Source organism: Acomys russatus, chromosome 30 (assembly GCF_903995435.1).
Source record: "Acomys russatus chromosome 30, mAcoRus1.1, whole genome shotgun sequence".
NCBI lineage: Eukaryota > Metazoa > Chordata > Mammalia > Rodentia > Muridae > Acomys > Acomys russatus.
The window spans coordinates 10,641,166-10,663,237 of NC_067166.1; the positions used below are offsets into that span (position 1 = coordinate 10,641,166).

The 22,072-nt window shown below is 43.2% G+C and overlaps 1 protein-coding gene and 1 non-coding gene across 3 annotated transcripts in view; one reads left to right on the forward strand and one right to left on the reverse strand.

Moving 5' to 3' along the window:
* The first annotated feature begins 2,470 nt into the window (after positions 1–2,470).
* Positions 2,471–2,601, forward strand: LOC127212542 (small nucleolar RNA SNORA17). The gene has a single exon (XR_007833579.1). It is a non-coding gene; the product is annotated as a small nucleolar RNA SNORA17 (small nucleolar RNA).
* Positions 2,602–11,379: 8,778 nt separating this feature from the next.
* Positions 11,380–22,072, reverse strand: part of Depdc1b (DEP domain containing 1B) — a 67,601-nt gene continuing 56,908 nt past the window's right edge. For both annotated transcript variants that reach the window (XM_051172528.1, XM_051172529.1), the window contains exons 7-10: positions 16,894–17,060; positions 15,195–15,371; positions 13,339–13,524; positions 11,380–11,729 (exon numbers count right to left, since the gene is read on the reverse strand). In XM_051172528.1, coding sequence (XP_051028485.1) covers positions 11,568–11,729; positions 13,339–13,524; positions 15,195–15,371; positions 16,894–17,060 — 692 coding nt within the window. In that variant the 3' untranslated portion in view covers positions 11,380–11,567. The remainder of the gene's footprint in view (positions 11,730–13,338; positions 13,525–15,194; positions 15,372–16,893; positions 17,061–22,072) is intronic.

The following is a 22,072-nucleotide window of genomic DNA, read 5'->3' on the forward strand; positions in this document are numbered from 1 at the left end:
CTTGTATTATAATTGAGTTACGTGGGTACAATGCCTCATATTATAGTAGAAATGTATCTAATGTGTGAAGAATCTTGCATTTGAATTCTATACCATTGTATCTAAAATTAAATTTATTTTGCAACTATATACAAAATTCTACACCAGTGAATTAAAAATAATCTTTTGAGTGACAATTGAGGCATTAAGTTGAGAAGTAGAGTCACTAATCTCTTTTTTGTTCTATCTTCCCTATATATTTCTATATTCCCCCTTCTTTCTTTTCAATCCCTATATCCAAACCAAAGAAAAGGAGATAAAGGAAAAGAGAGACATCCATGAGTCCCACCTTATTTTCTCTCAAAATAAGACCAGTAATAACTTATAACCAAGTCCTCAATAGTTCCTGCCTCACAATTATGTCTGTCAGATATACTGGGCCAGAAGGCTGAAGATGATGCTCCAACATTATAGAGAGTTTGGGGGTGACTATTGAGGCAGCAGACTGTCTCTGCTCATTTGGAAAGCTACTAACCTGCACTCCCAGTATACTCAAGTAATCAATTTTATTCCTGCTCAAGTCTCTGATGGGGTTGAAGACCAGATAGTTTAGTTTTACAATTAAGCTTAGTTGTTTAGGGATTAAGATGTTTTTAGATCTAGATAGATGTTTTAAGTTGATAATGACAATATATGATAGATATTGATTTACATTCAGAATTTTAGATGCACCAAGACAGGAAAGATGTTTTCTTCAAGGATGCCAAATACAAATACCCAGAACACTAAGAATATAATATTTATATCATTTCTGACTGTGCCATGGTTCTTCTTGCTATAGGTAGTTTATTGTATATATGTGTAATAACATAAGTGTATATGTAAAAACTTAAAAATGTTTAATAAAAAAAGAAAAAATTCTCTATACTAGAAAATAATCATTTAAAATAAAAAATAGGCCAAGAAATGCTATATAACAAAGAAGTATAGAACTTGGCTAGTATGTATAAATCCTTGGGTTTCATCTCGATCTCTATAATGACAGTAATAATAATTTAATAGTAATTAAAAAAAAACAAATAATTCTGACATTAAAAAAAGAATTTTTGGCCTGCCACAGCTCAGAGTCCCTTGCTGCCCATTCCTTTAAAAGCCTTTTAGACTTTAAAGTGTTACTGTTGGTCACCAGAGCCTGTTCCCTCAAGGATGCCATCATACTGTCTTCCTTGCTGATGAACAGCACATCTGGAGAAGTCATCTCAAATGGAAGCTCCCAGTGACTCTCATCTCCCTCAGAGCCTGCTCCCTCAAGGATGCCATCATACTGTCTTCCTTGCTGATGAACAGCACATCTGGAGAAGTCATCTCAAATGGAAGCTCCCAGTGACTCTCATCTCCTCCGACTTCCCTGGAAAACTTAGCTCTCCCCTCCAGCCATGTACTGTAGGAAACATATACACCACTGATTTCTTCACTGAGCTGAGGCCCTTTTAGAGCTAGAGCCATCTTCTTCCCTCATTGTCAATCCTTTGGTTTCACACATTAGGATCCACAATATGCTAAATAAACAAAAGGCTTGAACTAGGCGGGGAGCTGGCCAGTCTTTACGAAGCAATGCCCTACAGCCTGAACACCTTTAGTTGAGGGTGTGGATGTCAGTGATCCTGCAGTGAAAGTGCAATCATACTTGGCACTGGACTGTTTGACCAGATCCTGAAAGTGTCTCAGACAAAATGCTTAAGACACACACATGAGGAGGAGGGGAAGTGAAGGCACAGGGACAGCATTGAGAAAGAAGGGAGTGAGGAGATTTTAACAAGATTTAAGTTTTCTAATCCATGAGCATGTGAGGCCTCTCTGTCTTTTAGTGTCTTCAATGTATTTCTTCTGTGGTTTTTAATTGTAGAGATCGTTCACATCCTTATTAATATGGGTGACATATAATGTGTGTACTATATATACACATATATAGTATATAGTATGTACATTGTACTGTGAATGGATTTATCTTCTTGAATTCTTTCTCAGTAAGTTCATAATTGGTGACTTGAAAGCTCTTGGATCTTCATATTGGTTTTGTAGCTGCCACTTTGCTAACTTTCATCAATTTTACTCTATCAACATACCAGTGACATTTATTCATAGAATTAGAAGAAAAAAATAAAAACTTATACAGAAGCACCAAATACCCAGAATGGCCAAAGCAACTGAGCAAAAAGAACAAAATTAGTGACATCACAATACCAATTTCTAGATAATGTTACTATATCAAAACAACAGCAACAACATGCAGACTGATGGGATAAAATGGAGGGCCCACAAACAGGCCCATCTATCTGCAGCCGACCGATTCTCCTCAAAGGTATCAAAAACACACTTTGAAAAAAGGCCAGCCTCTTCAACAAATGGTGGGAGGAAAACTTAGACATCCACCCGTAGACAAGTGAAACTTGATCCTCATCTCTCACTCTTGACAAAAATCAACCCAAGGCTTGCCCCAAGAAGGGCTACAGGAGTGGCTGCTGTGTCACATATGCCAGTAGGTGACAAAGAGGAGAGAGGCTATGTCTACACTCAAGTGTTCTGACCTGTGACCATCTGAATCATTAGTGGCCTAACATTCCCTGAAAAAAGCTAGCCTGAGAGAGCATTAGTCCAGTGCTATGCAGGTCCTGAAGGCTCCCAGGATTGGGGCGGAGGAGGCGTGGGAGTGGCGGAGGCAGGCAGTGAGCCCTAGACACATGACACTCACATGGGGCCACTCTGGTGGGCCTGTCAAGGGGCGAGCCTGAGATGACCACCATACCTGTGCTGTAGGACCTGGAGAGGGAACTAGCCTGAGAGACAACCACCAGTGGGTGGGGAGTGGGGGAGCCAAAAAAACTTTGGGGGGGGGGCAGACCATGCCCAAGATGACCCCTACCCTGTACCATGATGCATGAGCACGGCATGGCACGCCTGAGATGACCCCAGACACTCAGAGACCCCAGGTGCCACTGAGAGGAGCAAGTATGTAGCAGAGAAATGAAAGAGAAGGAAACACAAGGCTGTGGGCACATGGGAGAGAGGCAGAACTGGAGACTCCATCTTAGGGACCCCAAAGATGACTTCTTAGCTATGCCCTTTTAGCTGTTTACTGAATGTTAGCAGCAGCAACCCCAAAAGAATTGCCTGGAGAATTCTATTTATCACAGATTTATTATAATACATCTGGTTTAGAGATTTTTGATTGAGTACTGAAACTAGACATCACAAGGAAAGAGAACAAGCCACAGACCAGAGAGAAAATAATTGAGGCAAGGGGCTGGCTCACCTCAGGGTTTTTCTGCCCAAATTGAATGTGCAGACAAAATTTTTCATTTTAAAATCCAGTACTCAGACACTTACTCCTAATTATTTGCTGCTGGATTTAGGTAATTATTCTTTTTCTCCTACTTTTAAAGAGGATTTAGTGAATGTACTCTGGTTACTATAAAGATGGATAGTTTTTTTAAAAGGTATTATTTTCATACAATAAATGACTTCCCAAAACATAGCGGACAAATCACTGCTCTTTCCCATATGATGCAACAATTATCAACACTGAGAAGAACTCTACTTGGAAATCTGTCCTCATTAGATGCACTGTGGCTTGTGAAAAGTTAAGCTAAACTAGACACCTCCTAGGGTCTTACTATGTCACCAAATGCAAACTTTGTGAAAAGGCAAAAATGGGGGGGCTTCCTGAAATTAAAATCATCATCTGTAGGCAGTAATTGTTTCTAATTTTACCCGGCATTTTGCTTAGGAAAGCAGAAAGAAATCAGATGCTTATTAAAGATAGGCTAGGATGCTGAGATAATTTGATTCAGGTAGGAGTAACCATTCTGTGCACCTAATTTAGAGGTCTTGCACTTTTTTTTTTCCTAAGCACCAAAAATCTTTTACAGATTTCTTTATGGATACATATGTTTTGCCTGCATGTAGCTATGTGCGCCGTGTGCAGAGTTCAGAGGAAGAGGCGAGATGCCCTGGCACTGAAACTACAGGTGGTTATGAGCCACCATGTGCATGCCAGGAACCAAACCCAGGTCTTGGGCAAGAGCAGCAGGTGCTCATAACCACTGGGCCATCTCTCTAGCCCGAAAGCAAAACCCTTCTCAGAGGTCAGCCAGATACTCAGGGTGCTAAAGTGTGGGCATCACTGGGGCCCAGGAGCTTGAGACCTGCCTAGGGCAAGACAGTGAGGCACTGTCTTGAAAACAAACGTTCATTCAAGCAGAAACACGGGTCTAATTTCTTAAATTATGCAACTAATAGGCAATATGGCTGATGTCATGTGTTATGCTTCCTCTGTGACCCTCATCACTAAGATCTCATGTGATGTAGCTTTCAGACCCATGATTCTGACATTTAATAATCTCTCCCAACGGTTTGACTTGGAGCTTTTACTAGCTGCTAAAGTCTAACACATCTGACCTTAAAAATACAGGTACACAGAGACCAGTATCCATCCATACCTACAGACACACTAGACCCATGAGATCCTTGAGAGTCAGGCAATATGTCACCCTGTACAACTGTTTCCAGCAGCCAACAGGCGTGCTATCTTAGTAAATTAACATGGAGTGTTTTCTTGCCAGGCTTCTTCAAAGGTCAAGAGTCCGTCATGGAAATAGTGAGTAAAAGGCCTCTGCATTCCCATGTTGGACTTGTCTACAGCAATCAAAATAAATATAGTTTAATTCTAGATGCCAATTACAGCTTACTTATTTCCATGAAAACAACCTTTAGGCCTCTTAAAAAAAAAAAAAAGCTTTATTTGTTTTACTAAACATAAAACAATAGTACCTAACACTCCAGAAGATTTTCTTGTTATAACTGGTAAAAGAACACTGGCAGTCGCCTCCAGCTTGCAATGTGTTGCAGAAGGGACAGCCTTCCTTTTATTCTTGAGAAAAAGTTCTAAATGCTGTCCATTTCCTCACAGGGACAGCAGAACCAAGAGACATACAGTGAACTGGAGAGACCTAACCAAAGCCATGAGTTCCGTTTTGTTTTGGAAAGAAGTCTGGGTGGTAACAGTTATGGAGAACATGATTCTGCTCAATCAACAATCAGTTGAAACAAACAATTTGCTCAACAGTCTCCAAAGTGAAATCTGAAACATTATTAATGGGGATTTTAAACAAAATCTTAGAGGCGCTAGAAAATGGCGACGTTTATGTGACAAAATGCACATGCACTAAACACCCAAAGTGGCATCTCACTGGGTTAGCACCTGCCATCTCAGTTGTCTTTTTCCCAGTCGGAACATAGAATGGGGGCTAAGCAAACGCTGAAACATGAAAAGTCCACCAATACTCATTCTGCTGGACTAGTGGACGCATCTGGGACCCACTGCAGACGGCACCTTTGCTCCTCAGATATCAAATAACTCTGCCTTAGCATCCTTTGCTGACGGACTGTAAGGAAGCATTAAGGAAATAAGCCCCTTTCCCCCAGGTTGCTTTTGATCATGGTGTTCCACCCCAGCCACAGAAAGCGGAACAAGATAACATTCAACAAGGAAACGATGTCTAGGATCCGCAGTGAACCGCAAACATTAAATGCCAGAATGCAAATCATCTCATCTGAAGCTGGGCTCAAAAACCGGACACGTATTTCTCAAAGGGTGAAACGCAAATAGCCTATAAATATCTGAGAGAACCTCGTGGCAGCAATGCTAGTGACGAGGAGACGTGGAGAAATAAAAACTCAGCTGGTGGGAATGTAAACTGATGCACAAGTGCGGCCACTGTGGAAACAGGTCTTGGAGGTCCCAAAGCAAACTGGAGCAGCCACTATGTGACTCAGCTGTACCAGTCCAGCACAAGCCCCAAAGGATTCTAAGTCAGCAAAGCACACAGATCCTTGCACATCTGGCCTACATGTCTTTCAACATGGAGATGTATGAAAATGTGGTGTGTGTGTACATACAATGGAATTTTACTGCACCATAAAGAAAAACTAAATTACTGTGTTCAAAGGAAAACATGAGACTGGAGACTATTATGTTAAGTGAAAGAGGGCAGACTCTGAAAGATGAAAAGTGCTTCCTCACGCATGCATGGGGCGTATGTGTGTAGTAAGAAAGTCGAAAGGGAAAGAAGTCCAAACAGGGGTCAGGGGACAAGAGGAAGTAATAAAATACACATGTCATGACAGCAGGGGAGGGGAATTGAGGAAGAGGAAGGGAGCAAGAAAAGGAAACTGAAACGAGGGAAGGGAGGAGAGAGGTAAGACCAAAGGAGAGTGGAGTACATGTATGAAACATGTATGAACATGTCATGTACAACACACTCATCTCTTTTCATATTAAAGAGTAAAATGAGATTAAGAATTAAAAGCAAAAAGTGTTGATTGGAGAGCGAGAGAAAGAAAGATCAGACAGGAACTACAGTGCTCATAGGGAGCATTGTGTTAGTTCTGCCTTTAGAGTCTTAAGTGGTGACTGACGAAACACAGCAAGAGGCAAAATATTCACATGAAAAAAAAAAAAAAACAGGAGGATCTCAAATTCAAGGCTAGCCTTGGCTACATAGCAAGATACTATCTCAAACACACACACACACACACACACACACACACACACACACACAAAACAAACAAAAGCACACACATTAACAACAGAATATAGACATGTATTAAAAACGCAGTATAATACATTGTGACTTAACACCGTTCTCCACACCACTCAATGTTGGACTCAAATTCAACTACTCAATCGGCCCCATGCGCAATGAAAATAAGCACAGGGGGGCTGGAGAGATGGCGTACAGAAGACCTTTGTCTTCACAGGCCTGAGGATCTGCGTTTAGACCCCTTCATCCATAAAAAGAGCTGCGCTCGCCTATAACATCAGTGCTGTGGGAGAGGCCGAGTGAGAGGAGTGCTTGGTGCTTGCTCTGGGCTCAGTAAGAGACCTCATCTCAAAGGAACAAGGTGACAGTTGACAGAGCAGGACCACTCAGGGATTGCTATGGCCTCCAGGAGGATGCACACCTGCCAATGCATATGTTCATATTCTAGTGCACTTACATACACACGAAAGCTAAAGTTAAAATAAAATACCTTCATTTACTATGATAAAAAGTAATACACAGATACTCTAAAGTATCCTGAAAGCTTTCCCTTTAAAACTCAAAAATTGTGACAGGTGTTGTCTCTGTTCAGCATTATCTTGAGGGTCTCCAGGGCTGTGCGGCATTTTAACATTTTGGGGCAGAGTGGGGGGAAAGAGAGAGAATTTAAACAGCATATCATTTCAATTGCTGAAGTAAAAATTACACTGCAAATTATTATGAAACTACAGATTTTTATATAATAGTTCCTATGTGTGTAGCTTAGTCCCCTGCTGTTGACTGGGTTTTTAAAAGACGGCCATTCAGAGCATCAGCTGGGGCTAATCACCTCAGGGTGCACTAAGGTAGGGTTTAAAAAGCTAATGCCAGGCCTCCCGTCTCCCCAGGCTGCTGACTAAATATAAACAAACAAGCAGATAAATAAACAGAATGGAAGAGAGACGCAGACAGACACGACTGCTCCTAGGTATGGTGAAGAATAAGATATATTGTAGATAAAAGGGAAAGAACAGCCCAAGGCAGCCCCATCTGGGAGAGTCCTGAGTGACCATGACCCCAGCCAAGGCCTGTGAGGAGAGGAGAAAGGCAGAGTGGAGAGGGAAGAGCCAGACTAAGCGGTAAGGAGGATAAAGGGAAGACCAAACAAAAGGCGGCCAGTCCAGTTCGCTGTGTGTTAACTAGGCCTTTTGTTTGGAGTTTGAGACCTACCCCTGGCCAGCAGCAGCTGCTCTGGCAAGATGAGCCACTCCTGGTGAAGGGGAGGGGGTTACACTGCATTAACTATCAAGAGAGAAGGCTAAGCAGGTACAGGTGCTGCTGCCAACCAACCAGAGTGGTGGAAGGATAGCACTACTACAAACTGTCCTCTGACACACACACTACACACACCAAACACACATACCATACACACACACCACACACACACACTACACACACCAAGCACACACATACCATACACACACACCAAACACACACTACACACACACACAAACACACACCACACACACACATACCAAACACACACTACACACACAGAACACACACACTACACATACCAAACACACACCACACACACTACGCACACACCACAGATACACATACATATACTACATACACCAAACACACACACACATATACACACAAACACACACACACACATGCACACACAGGAAGAAATAAATGCAGCTATTCTTAAAATTAAGTATTCACAATTAAGTATCAGAAAACAAAGACTACTGGAAATAGCTCAGATACAGAAAAGAAAACCAAAAAAGTCATTGTCTGCTGATATGTAGCAACGGCAGAAAATGTCACACTAACTGTTCAGAATTAGTGAGTATATCACAGTCACTAACCATGACAGTCTGCGATGACCTACACCCACACATTGTGTCAGATGGCTGTGTAGGTGTGCCCTGTGTTTTCAGTTATCACTGTGCTGGCAGAGCCAGGTGCGGGGAGGGTATTTGGTATTGTCATCTCTATGGAGCGTTATCAATTTTCTATATGTAAATGCTGTCCTTCCTCCCCTGCCCAAGAGATAATTCTCTGAGAGTGTCGTGTTCAGAAGCAAGCTTCCGAGGTGAAGGTGGCCCTCAGTGACAAAGGGCAACCCAAAGAGACGCCCAGGCGTCATCCTGGTGCTAGTTGGTTCAGAATGGAGGAGTAAGAGTATAGCTTTTTGCAGAATAAAGGCTTGGTACTGGAGCTGAGGCAAAAAGGCTAGGCAGGACAGAGCAGGGAGGTGAAGAGAGCCACGTGACAGGATAAAGTTTGAAGGCCAGCTGAGGGACTGCCCCAGCAAAAGCCTTATACTATACAGATGTCTCTGTGTCTTTATTATTAAAATTCAAGCAGGCCCCTTGAAAATCCCTCTCAATAACAGTCAGTAAACAAAACAGCTTTATAATCCATGCGAGTAGAAGGAAAGAGAGCTTCCAGACATTAATAATAGAATCAAAACATGTTGATACTAACATTTTTCAAAGTATTAAATAGTTAGAAACAAAACACTTGTAAAACCTTTAAAGAAAAAAAAAATAAACATTTTCATCTAACAAAAGTGAATGGTGGGCTTGTGACAGGAAGGTTTGCTATCAGTGGATTCCTTCTCTTCTCTGTTGCTGTGGTAAACACCATGACCAAAAGCAACTCAGGGCGGAAACAGTCCACCATGCAGGGAAGGGGTAGGAACATGGAGGCAGGAACTGACAGAGACCACAGAGGAGTGCTGTTCATGGCCTCCTCTCTGTGCCTTGCTCAATTTGCTTTCTTAGACAACCACCTTTTTTTTTTTTTTTTTTGGAGGGAGGGCTGGGCCCTCCCACACTAATCCTCTATCAAGAAAATGCCCCCACAGACATGCCCACAGGACAATTTGTTGGAGGCAAATCCTCAGCTGAGGCTCCTTTTCCAGGTGAGTGGAGGTAACGTCAAAATGACAAAAACTAACCAGCACAGCTGTAAATGTTATGGTATCACCAAACTGATTTATAACTTCAATACAATCTAAATCACGGAATGTATATGTATATAAGTTAAAGTTTTACAAAAGTGGAAAAAATGTACAGCTGTATTGCAATCTGAGTGAAACCACAGACACCAGTATTTACCTATACACTGACAATTCAAACCCAACAAGGCAAGCTTTGGGGAATATGCAAAGTAAAGCCGGACGCAGTGGTGGTGCACACCTGTGATCCCAGCACTGGGGAGGCAGAGGCAGGCGGATCACTGTGAGTTCGAGGCCAGCCTGGTCTACAAAGTGAATCCAGGACAGCCAAGGCTACACAGAGAAACCCTGTTTTGACAAACCAGAAAAGAAGGAGGAGGAGGAGGAAAAGGAGGAGGAGGTGGAGAAGAAAAAGAGGAGAAAGAAAGAAAGAAAAAAAGAAAAAAAGAAAGAAAGAAAGAAAGAAAGAAAGAAAGAAAGAAAGAACGGCTATGTAAAGATTCACATACTGACAATGCATGTACTAATTGGTACAAAGCAAACCACTGCTACCTAGCATCAGTTGTGTACTTGGTTTATGGAGCTTACACATAAGAATTTTATACATGGTTCTAGAAGTAAACATAAAACAGAAGGCAATTACGCACACACATTTCCAAAAAATGGCCGACAGTGGGGTCCTCCACCACAGAGCAAGACTGAGCAGAGAGCCCATCGTCACATGAATTATTTGGAGCAGTACTCAGACCAACAGGATTACTTACCTATTTTAAATGGGCAAGCCTCCGTCAGCTACAGGAAAATGCCTGCCCCAGGAGACCAGGGGCCTATCTCAGGAATGAGAACACAAACTCAGTTCAGGGTAACTTCCCTCTCAAGTATTCCAGATGCTCCACTATTTTGTAGAGGAAACAATGGAGAGAGAAGGGAGAAAAGGAGGAGGAAGCAAAATGAACAGGAACGAAGGAGGGAGAGAGAGACAGACACGAAGTCAGACAGGCAGGCAGACACAGGTGGTGGGGCACCTGAAGCCAATACAAAGCCAAAATAAGCCTCACTTAGTTTTTATTATAAATGGAGAGTGATGTGAAGATATTGGCAAAGGCATTTGAGGAGGATCACTAACATCTAAATAAACAGCAAAGAGGAAAAACACTAGGCACAGTGTATTGTATATATATTTATCTAAAAAACTCAGTATTCATTTATATTCCATTTACTTTCAAAAGGATGAAGAAGCTGAGAAATACATTCATAAAGGAAGTAATTTCATCTTACCCAACCCATTTATGCTTTTCATAAAACCAAACAAAGATTTAATTTAGATTTACAGGTCTAAGGGAACCCAAATAATTCATCCAGCTCAACCTTCCATCTTCAGCTGAGGCTCAGATCACGTGACCGCGGGCAGACGCAAACTACTCCACATCCAGGCATATGCAGGCTGATATATGAGGAATCAAAAAGCCAGAGCTAGTACATGTCACAGCAACTGGCAAATCTGCCATCACAATGCAAAACATTAGGGACTTCCGCACAATAACAAAACAAAAACAAAAACATACAAACCACGGGATTTACACAGGAGAAATCACAACTGGCAACTAAGTCAACCCACCACAGTACCAGCACGCAGTGTTGCTCTTATTCAGATATGTGCAGTACTCTGAGGCGTGGCTCTCACAAAGGCGTGGCTCTCACAAAGGCGTGGCTCTCACAAAGACGTCATGAGTAGGAAGAACGCACGGGGACTTTACACACCATGGAAAACAGCAAATAGAAGGAGAACATTTTACCTTCGGATTTTGTAGCGATCCCTGGCCTGCTAACACCACCACACATCATTCATTGACTTGAACATTTCTGAAAACGGCATTGAAACTTAACAAAAATACTGATAATGGCTCAACATTGTGGGAGTCAGATAATCTGGCGGATTCTCCAAGACTCCATATTTCAGTAGTTTATTACAGCATTCGCGATCCCCAACTGACTCAAAACTGTCTCTACTACTGAGATCTGCAAAGCTCCAGTCACATCCGGAAGCTTCGAGTTCTCTGAAATGGCTGGAAAGGCTTCCTCAGCGCCCACATGAACAGCTGTGGCTTGGCCTTGGGTTTTTCAGGAAAGAGAAGTGCTTCACTCTCTGGTGTAGGGAACCGCTCCTGGTAGACTTCGGGATAAGATTTCTGAAACTGAACAGGAGTCCAATATGAGTCATAAAAAAAAAAAAGACATGAAAGAGCTCCAAAAATTATACAGGCAAATTTTAAGAGTTCCTGTTCCCTGAGTCCTTTACTTTGCTTAAATAACCTGATGCTGATGCCCACAGCTCTACCTCATCTTTCCTTTGACCCAGTTTTCAGATGAAGTTGTCCTTGTAACCAAATCCCTCAGAAGGCTGCCACTGTCAACTATAACTAGACCTCACTGTGAACACCAGTCACTAGTACGTCTGAACGGAAAATAACTTTTCTTCTACACTAAGTCTGACCCAACTGTGTTTTACCATCTCTTTGCTTTGCCAATCACACTGGCCACCTTCTACCCAGCAGAGAAAGCACACGCTGGATGGGTCACTGCACGGAAAATAGATGGGGAAGCAGTGCATTCCTCCTTTGATCTTCACCACTCGACTCTTTTCCAACATTAGCAGAAGGAAAATGAGAAAGCAGCGCAGAACCCTGGTGTTCAGGGAATTATCCTACAGACGCTGTGTCCAGGAATCTAGCAGTACAAACCAAGAGTGGTGGGGTACCACTTCTGAGGCCTTCACTCAGGGGCAGAGATGAAAGGGTAGCTACATCAAGGCTGGCCTGGGCGATGGACTAAGAATCTGTCTAAAAATTTAAAAATTAGGGGAAAACAAAATATCATCCACCCGAGGGAAGACAAGTCTTTAAGGATGCCAGAGTGTAGGCAAGAAGGGACAGGAAATGTCCTCCTGGCTCATTGTTTTAGATGCTTGGTTCCCAACTTGGGCGTGACTTTGGGAGGTTTTGAAAACCCGTAGGCAGAGCCTGGCTGGAGGAGGTGAATCCATTTCCAGGGATGTGCACTGGCCTGTGGTGATACAAATAGCCCTTATAGCTCCTGCTGCCACACGCTAGCTTTTCCGGCATCCCTCGCCCGTCGTGATGAGTAGACCCTCTGACACTGGGACTCAGTGACACCTCCCCCACCGCTTCTATCAGGCTTTCTTTCAGCAACACAGTGCACCTTTTCTGAAGGAAAACTGTTCTCTAAAGCCTGCGGCAGTGTAGCCTCACTCAGGAGTTACTGAGTTTGGTTATGGCATACAGTGGAATCTGAGACAACAAACTACACTCATATTGCCTATCTAAAAACAGTAGATTCTGCAAGGTGGTTCAGTGTGTAGAGGTGCTTTCACAAAGGCCTAACACCGAGGTGCAGGAGAGAGCTGACTTCTAACAATTGTCCTGACTTTTACATGCAATGTACACCTACATGATTGTGCACATGCGCACACACATACACACACACAATATTGTCCATATAATCAGTTTCTTTGAAGTAACTGGCTGATTCACATCATGTCATACAGCAAGACAAAGGACAAATATTAAAGCCTAACTCTACAAAGGAAATACTTGATGTAAAAGTAATACAACTGGGAAAATGACACAATGTACCAACAACCAAACGTCTGGAGCCAGAATCTAAGAGGGAAACTTACAGGTCCCTCTGAGGGTTACATAAAGCCCATGAAATGGAGAGCAAAGGGAAGGAACAGCTTGAGGACAGAGGGAGGGAGGGAGGGAGGGAGGGAGGGAGCCTGGTTACCTGCTTCAGCTTCTTCTTCTTCTCCTTGTTGGAGAGTTTAGCATCTGCTATGACTTCTTCCAACAAGGCTGCCAGGGGCTCCTGGGAGCCATATGCCCTTTGGTACTCAAACTCCTCTGGACTAATTTGACGGCAAAATGAAGGTACAGACAGAGTGATGTCCATATCAGCTCCTGGATATTTTATCTGAGACAAAGCACAGAATTAGATGAAGTCAAAACCAGCGTGTCTCCTGGGAGGAGCAGGGTACTCGCTTCAGTGTGCCTGGGGGAAGCCATATTGAAAAGGAGAAGTGCTTTCATGTTTTCAAAAGAATAATATTTAAATTTAAAAAAGAGATTGTTTTACTTTTCTGACCTTGAGACCCATTCTAGTAAAAAACAAGACAAGGATAACAGCAGCAACAAAGGACACCTCTGTGCGCCCTTCAATAAGGTAAGAAATTTAAACAGACATCAGGGCTGGTGAGGTGAGTGGGTAGAGGCCTTTTCTAGACAAGGCAGGGGCCTGCGCTTGACCTCCAGGGCCACGTAGAGACATCACTGACTTTATTCAGTCATAGCACAAGTCCGCCTTCTCTGCAGTTAACTTAATCATCGTGGCCCACCCTTGGTCCGCAGAAGCACAGGCCCCTAGGCTGAGCTGCTGCCGTATGCCTGTGATGTATGCGAGCACACGCACGTGCACACTGGAGCAACAGTCCCTGCTCTACCCTTTCCTCATAAAGACTTGAGGAGACGTTTCAACCTTACTCTTCAAACGTCTGGCTCATAAAAACATTAGGAGAAAACAATGTTAAACTAAAATACTAGTGAGATTATGTGTTTACCAATGCAAATGGCAAGGGTATGTGTGTATATATGACATACACACATACATATATATGCAGACATGGTAATTATACTCAAGCAGAGGCAAAGGTGACATGAACATGTATTTTATTATGCCACTGACATAAATTGAAATAATCAAACTAAAAGGATATTGGCAATATGCTGTCAATACTTAAGATACATTTAGGGTCTTTGACTCAGCAATGATGCACCTAGAAATTTACTCTTGGAAAACAGCTGTGGATCAGCTCCCTCCCCCAAAATCTAGCTATAAAAATATTTACTAATGTATTGCTTCAAAATGGAGAAAAATAGAGATAATCTAAATATCAAACACAGCTGGCAGTGGTTGCTCATGCCTATACCCCCAGGCCTCAGGAGCTGACACAGGAGGGTTACCCCCCCAAATTCAAGGCCAGCTTAGGCTACATAATTAATTCCAGATCATCTTGTTCTTCAGTATGAGACCCTGTCTTAAAAAACATAAAGTAATCAGCCTGGTCTACAAAGTGAGTCCAGGATAGCCAAGACTACACAGAGAAACCTTGTCTCAAAAAACAAAAAAAGAAAAAAGAAAAAAGAAAAGCATAAAGTAAAATAAAACTAAAAGCTAAAAAAAAAATTAAAACCTAGAGCACCACACTTGTTAATTTTGTATATATTTCTATTATGGAATGTGATGCTGCCAATGACATTAATCATCATGTACCAGTATCAACAATAATAACAATAACTTCATCAGCAGTCACTCATTAAAGGTTTGCTATGTGGTAGGTAACATGAAAACATTACTAGGATACCCATATAGCAATGACTGCCATAATAAACCAAGCATGCATCCCATGGCTGTCTATGATAACAACAAACTCATGCCATGTTTAGTATGTGCCAAAATCTATCGAATAAGCACTTTGTTCACACCAATTCACTTCATCCTTGGTACGAAATGTCAGAAGGAAGCCAGTGAACTTCCTCGGCTTCCCACTGCCAATCTTGCGAAACTGATCACATCCCCTCCTTTACCTGGACTCTTCGCAGATGAGCCACGCGCTCTTCGATGGAGGTCTGCAGGGCCGCAGGAACTTTCAGAATCTCCTGGTAATTGTCCATCAGAAACGTCACCAGCCGAGCAGCCAGCAACTCATCCAAGTCTACTTCATCCTTAGAACACAGGATGCACCGGGAAAATGTCTGAACCATCTAAGGCAAAACAAAAACAAGAGGCAGGGAGAGGGTCAAAATAAGCAGAAGCCAGCCACCTTGTTGCCTTCTCTAAACCACGTGCCTGTTTGTTTGCAAGAGGCTAATGTGAATAGTTGGTGAGAAGTGGCCAAGAGTGCACATCCCACCAGGCACCTAGTCACATACGGCTAACTCAAATGCGAATCTCCCCCGCAGAGACTCAGGAGAGAGAAGGTTGTCTGAGGAATTGGTAAAACTCTCTATTTTATACAAGGTGTAATATGCATATACATTTGCATGCATATATACACATATGCAAATATACTCTTAAAATTACATGAATTTAGCACTTTGAAGTTTCAAGAACTTCACAGCCACTTGGCCAGACAATATCTAAATTTCATTGCTTGTTCCACTCTGAGTTCCTCAACTGTCGTATCTTTCCTTGGCTAACTTATTTTCTCTATGATTTGTGTTTGAACAAAGAAGCTGTGTATCTATCATGTGTCGAGACGCTTTATGGTAACCAGATATATAAATATATAGCTAACATAAGCAAGCAGTTTCCATGGAATTCATATCACTACTTCAGGCAACTCTAGGTTCCATATTAATCTCTTTTTTCTTTTTCTTCTAATGTTATTGCCATCCATTTCACATCAAAACCTACAAACAAAGTCATATGGTACTGCCTGTTAAGTCATATTAAGACTAGCTTTCATCAACACTGTGTCACTTTATATTTGCGTATATAAGGAGAGGCAGGAATTTTTGCTTGGAAACAACAAATTTCAGTAGATTTACAACTGCTTTGAAATCATGTATAAATTTTACATTTACATATACACACCATATATATAGCATATGTATATATACTCTCTGTATATGTAAATATATGTGTGTATATGTGTGTATGTGTATATATCTGATATATCTCTCTTAATGGGGAGAGGATAAAGAGGGAGGGGATTTTCAGGTGAATGAGCATCATTGGTTGGGGCTGAGGTTCTAGGAATGCTTCATTTGCATGGAGAGGAATTCCAAGAGCTAAGCTACATGACAACCTTGAGAACTGCTAAGGGCATGCAGGCACAGACAGGGAGGGAGAAATCCTTACTCCTGCAGGTCTCAGGATTGAGATTTTCGGAGTTTGGGCACGTCTCTACCTCACTCTAGCTCCAGGCTGGTTTCCCCCATCGCACAGTCCTGTGCTGCAACAGGAGGATGTGGTCTCCTTAGCCTGTCTGCCCACCTTCATTCTTTGTGTTGACGGGAAGCAGTCATTTATAGAATGCTAAGAAAAGGCCAGCAGCTGTCTCTAGAGGGACAGCCTGGTCCCTACTTCCTCTTTACTTTCCACCATGTCCTCCAGGTCCTGAGATGGAAAGCACCGTAAACTGGTGGACAGCTGGCCGGGCTTTTCAATTAAGCCTTCCTCCCTCCCTCCTGCTTTTGCCTGGCTGCTCAGAACAGGAAACCTGATTTGGTTGCATTTCAGACTGAAAACACAGGTCACAGTAGATGTTAACAATCCACCTACCAGTGTGCGCGTGCCAAAGCCATCACAGAGTGGTGGCATCTCTCTGTTTAAGCAGATCCTTGTCATCATCCTCATCAACAGCTGTAACTTTCTCCGGTTTTCAGGAGGCAGTAGGAGACAACAGATCTGAAACGCTTCAATTGCCATCTTCTCTTTCTGTAGCAAACCTGATTCAAAAGAGAAGTTCCTTCCCTTAGTGCACACACAGCCCACGTGACAGCGCCTCCTCCCTCACCTGTCTACACTTCAAATCATACAAAATGTTTTCACATAGTCAATTACACCTGGAAAGGTGCACTGTGGGATGCACTGTGCCTCACAAATCAGCACAGGAAATACAAAGCACTGAGCAGGGATGAGGTGTGGGACAAGCAGCCATTTCCCCTCTCATCTACCACCATGTGGACAGACGGAGTAAGTTCATAGCACTCTTTGCCAATAAAGCAGGAGTGGTCCAGAAACCTAACCCTAACCTGAGGTGATCAAGAAGACACTACATAAGAAGGACGAGCATCTCAGTAGTCACAGAAAGGCATCTAATAAATTCAGCATCCTCCCACGCTACAAATCCTGAAGAAATTAGGGATGGAAGGACCATAATGAGGGGCTGAGGAGTTTTGGTTCAGCAACGGGGAGCACTGGCTGCTCTTCCAGAGGACCCACATGGCACCTCACAACTGTCTGTAGCTCCAGTTCTGGGAGATCAGACACCCTCACACAGACAGACATACAGGCAAAACACCAAGGCACATAAAATATAAAGAAAGAAATTATTTTTAAAAATCACCTTCAAAAGCAAACAGCAAAAGCCCCAAAGGAGGATAACTAAACACAGTAAAGGCCATTTGCAGCAATAAATAGCTGCAACCAGAGAGGTTGTGCATCGGGTAAAAATAAAATGTGGGACGGACAAACTTGATGGTCTGAATTTGACCCCTGGGATCCTTGTAAAAAGCCGGAAGCTGTTGTATATCTGTAAGCCTCCTATGGCAAAACGGAAGACAGAGAAGGAAGTGCCCAGGAGCTGCTCACAGGCTGGTTAGCCTGGAGGATGACACCCAGAGAAGCCGGCAGACTGCCTCAGAAATGAGGTAGAGGGGAGGAACCAACACCCAAAAGATGCCCACCGGCCACACGTGTGTCCCCACACATGTGCCCACACTCCCTTACACAAACACACAGAGGAAGGAAGGGAGGGAAAGACAGAAACAGAGACAGACACAGAGAGATACTTTGCATTATACTGACGATAAAAGAAATCTGAAAGCCTTTTTTCTTTTTTTAAGATTTAATTTATTATGTATACAGTATGCATCAGGTCACATTATAGATGGTTGTAAGTCACCATGTGGGAATTGAACTCAGGACCTCTGGAAGAGCAGGCAGTACTCTTAACTACTGAGTCATCTCTCCAGCCCCAAACGCCTTTTTTCTAAGATCTGTATTGAGAAAAGTATGCTCAAGTTCCCACTTTTTTATTCAGCACAGCTGTGTTTAATGGCACACAGCTGGAGACATCACACACACGGTGGAGAGGGCTCCATGGTTAAGAGCACTTACTGCTCTTCTTGAGGACACTTGTTCATGTCCCAGCATTCATGTCAGGCAGCTCACAGCTGCCCTCTTCTGGCCTCTGCTGACACAGGCTGACAAAGAGAGACACACATGAATACCAGGAACAGAACAGACCATGGAAGCAGGCAGGCCACGCCCTTACAACCACTTGATTTCCAGCATAGGTGCTAAGGACACACATAGGACAGCCATCCAACAGTGCTGAAGACTACCCACACACAGAAGGGTGAAACCAGATCCCTGATCTTTCCCGGTCTCACAAAATACAACCGCCAAATGGAAAAAGACTCCAATGTTAACACTTGACACTGAAACTCCCAGAACAAAAGACTAGCTGGCCTCAAACCCACAGCATTCCTCCTGCTTCTGTGCCCCAATTCTGGAATTACAGGCACGAGGCGCCATGTTTTACATGAGGGTATCTTACATAACATACACTGGGAACAGAAAGACAAGTACCCCATAAACTCAATCACATATGGTGGAATCTAGGAGAGCAACCGATGGTTACTGCAGGCCCAGTGCTGCGGCAATATTGGCCAGCATGTGCTAAGGGGAGTCAGGTATGGCTAGAAGGCTCTGGGATGCCTGACATTGCACAGTCGAGCAGCAACAGATAACATTACCACCAAAATGCCATATGAAAATATTTGTGATGTTTTTAATCATTTAAAAAAAAAAAAAGGCAGCTCTAGGCCAACAAGATGGCATAGCAGGTACAGACACTTGTCACCAAGGAGCCCGATGCCCTGAGTGTGAATGTGGGGCTCACACAGTAGAAAGTGAAAACTGACTCCCACAAGTTGACTTCCACATACATGCCATGCCATGTTCATACACACATATGCATACCTATGCACATACTAAAACATGGTTTAAAATTTTAAAAAAGCTGCACTTCATCACCAAGACAGGGCATGATCAGCACCTGGCACTATGTACCAGCACTTCACTGAGGCTTCAAAGCCCGTGCTCTGAACAACCAATGCTATGTATCTGCTCACTGTGTGCATGTTCGGGTTAGGGCATCTCTTTTATAAGATGTCTATTCAAAGTCCCTGTCCTTCTTTTATCATAACAGCTGTCTTATTCTTGAAGAATTACAAATATATTCTAATGTATTAGTTGCTGTGCACATTATTGTGGCAAAGGACTTGAAAGGGGGCATCTTAAACCTTTGGCCCCAGTACAAGGGCATCGTCACAGAGGGGAGCTCGGGTGACTGGTCACGGCGCATGCGCAGTGGGGAAGCAGGGCGCCATGAACACATGCGCTCAGTCGGCTCTTTCCTCCATATTCAGTCTGGGGCTGGAATAGCACTGCTCACCGCTGAGAGGGGTCTTCCCGGCTCAGTTAGCCCAACCCAGGGAATCTCCCAGAGACACATCTGCTTCCGTGGTGACTCCACTCTTCTTCTATTATGTTATATGTATGGGTGCTCTGCCTGCATGTATATCTGTACAGCACACACGTGCCTGGAGCCAGCAGAGGCCAGGAGAGGGCAGCAGATCAGTCACCATGTGGGTCCTTGGAATCAAAGCAGGGTTCTCTGGAAGAGCAGCCAGTACTGTTAACCACTGCGTCCTTTCTTCACCCCCTCCAATGATGACTCTCAATCTCACTAGTTTCACACTCAAAATTGACCATAACATCTGGCTTCAAGTATTGTCTCAGATACATAATAAACACATGTTGTTCACTCTTGTTTCTTTGCATTTTAATGGTATATTTCTTTTTAATGGTTTGTTTGTTTGTTTGTTTGTTTTTGTTTTTTGTATTTTTCGGGACAGGGTTTCTCTCTGTAACCTTGGCTGTCCTGGACTCGCTTTGTAGACCAGGCTGGCCTCAAACTCACAGCGATCTATCCACCTGCCTCTGCCTCCCAAGTGCTCGGATTAAAGGCATGTGCCACCATCGCCTGGCTGCATTTTTATTTTCTTACATCTTACATTTTTACTGTTTTCATTTACTTTTCTTTTTTAAGATTTATTTATTTATTACGTATACAGTGTTTTGTCTGCATGTATACCTGCATGCCAGAAGAGGGCACCAGATCTCATTACAGATGGTTGTGAGCCACCATTTGGTTGCTGAGAATTGAACTCAGGACCTTTGGAAGAGCAGTCAGTGCTCTTAACCTCTGAGCCATCTCTCCAATCCCCTTTTGTTTACTTTTCAACTATAAATTCGAAATGTCTTTGTCTTGGAAAGCAAAAACCAAACAGCAAAGTTGTCATGACCTTGTTTTGGAGAGAAACGGCAGGCAGTTAAGTAGCGAGAGTCTGAGTGACATGGGCACAGTGCTGGTGGTTCTGAGAGGAAACAGCAATTGTGACAAATGATAACCTATTGGTGGCATTTGTGAGAGAGAAAACTCTGTTAGAAAATTCTAAAGTGACTCATGGGCCAGAAGGGGAGTAGTGTTCGCTAAATGCCTCAGTAGAGTTTGACTAAAGCATACACTTTTGAAAGTTGCTAGAAGCAGATAAAAAACAGATTGGATCACCTTAGTTTCCAAGCTCACAGCTGTAACAACACCCACAGGCCACACACCCTTCTGCGGCCTTCCCTTCCACTAAGCGCTGTGGCAGGAGGTTCACTCAGCTCTCTTCTAACAGATGTCAAGCGCCAGAGCCACATGTACAATGGGAAGAGGGGGAGAGATCACTTTTGGAAGGCCTGCAGACAGGAGGACACCCCTCGCTAGCTCGTTTTCTTCATGCTTTGAGATGGAGTGCAGGGAAAGCACTAGAACCCAACATGAGCTTTTTTGAGCTGAGTATTTTCAGGCCTGCGAGGCCCGTTGGATAGCCAGTCTGCACATCTCTCTACCTCAACTCCTGTTAGCCACGGGCCCTGCTGGTGTGACTCTCAAACACTGAGCATGATCCGCTGATCCCCATGTGGAGGAGGGCCAGTACAGTGAGAATCGCCCTTGAGCAGTCCTGTCCTGATGCATGCTGAGTGTGTCTGAATATTGGTATGGGGCAGGTACTCAAGTGACACATCTTCCTCTGCCATCATTGTTGCTGTGGCTGCTGGTCGTGGCTCTTCTGGCCAGGAGCTGCTCATGCCAGCTGGCAGGGCCCACGGGCCGTAGTTTTTCTCGAAGCAGTTGCTGTTCTGGGGCAGGGGCACCAGTAGCTCAACAAAACCACATAGTATTGATGGTGAACGAACATTTACTTGGGGCACAACAACATAATCGACCATTCTCAAGCGACAAGACTAAACAACCCACAAGTCTAGTCTCCCTGACCGCCTTTCTGCATTTCCTAATGTAGTATTCCAACAGGAGGCGTTTTTAAATGAGGTCAATTTGACGGAATTTTTATTTATTGTTCTGCTTCCTATATGTGTATCTTTGCCTACCGAAGATTACAAGAATCCTCTCCTACATTTCTTTCTGGCAGATTTTAGTTTGACCTGTTATGCTAGAGTCTATGATCTACTCTCTAATGTAAAATCTGAAACAAGTATGAAGAAGAGAATTTAAAGGCTCGCTTTTTCCAGTTACTCTCACATCATTTATTGAAAACATTATCCTTTCTCCTAGTTTCTCTTGAAAAACTACTTGCTGTTGGTATATGAAACTATTTCTGGA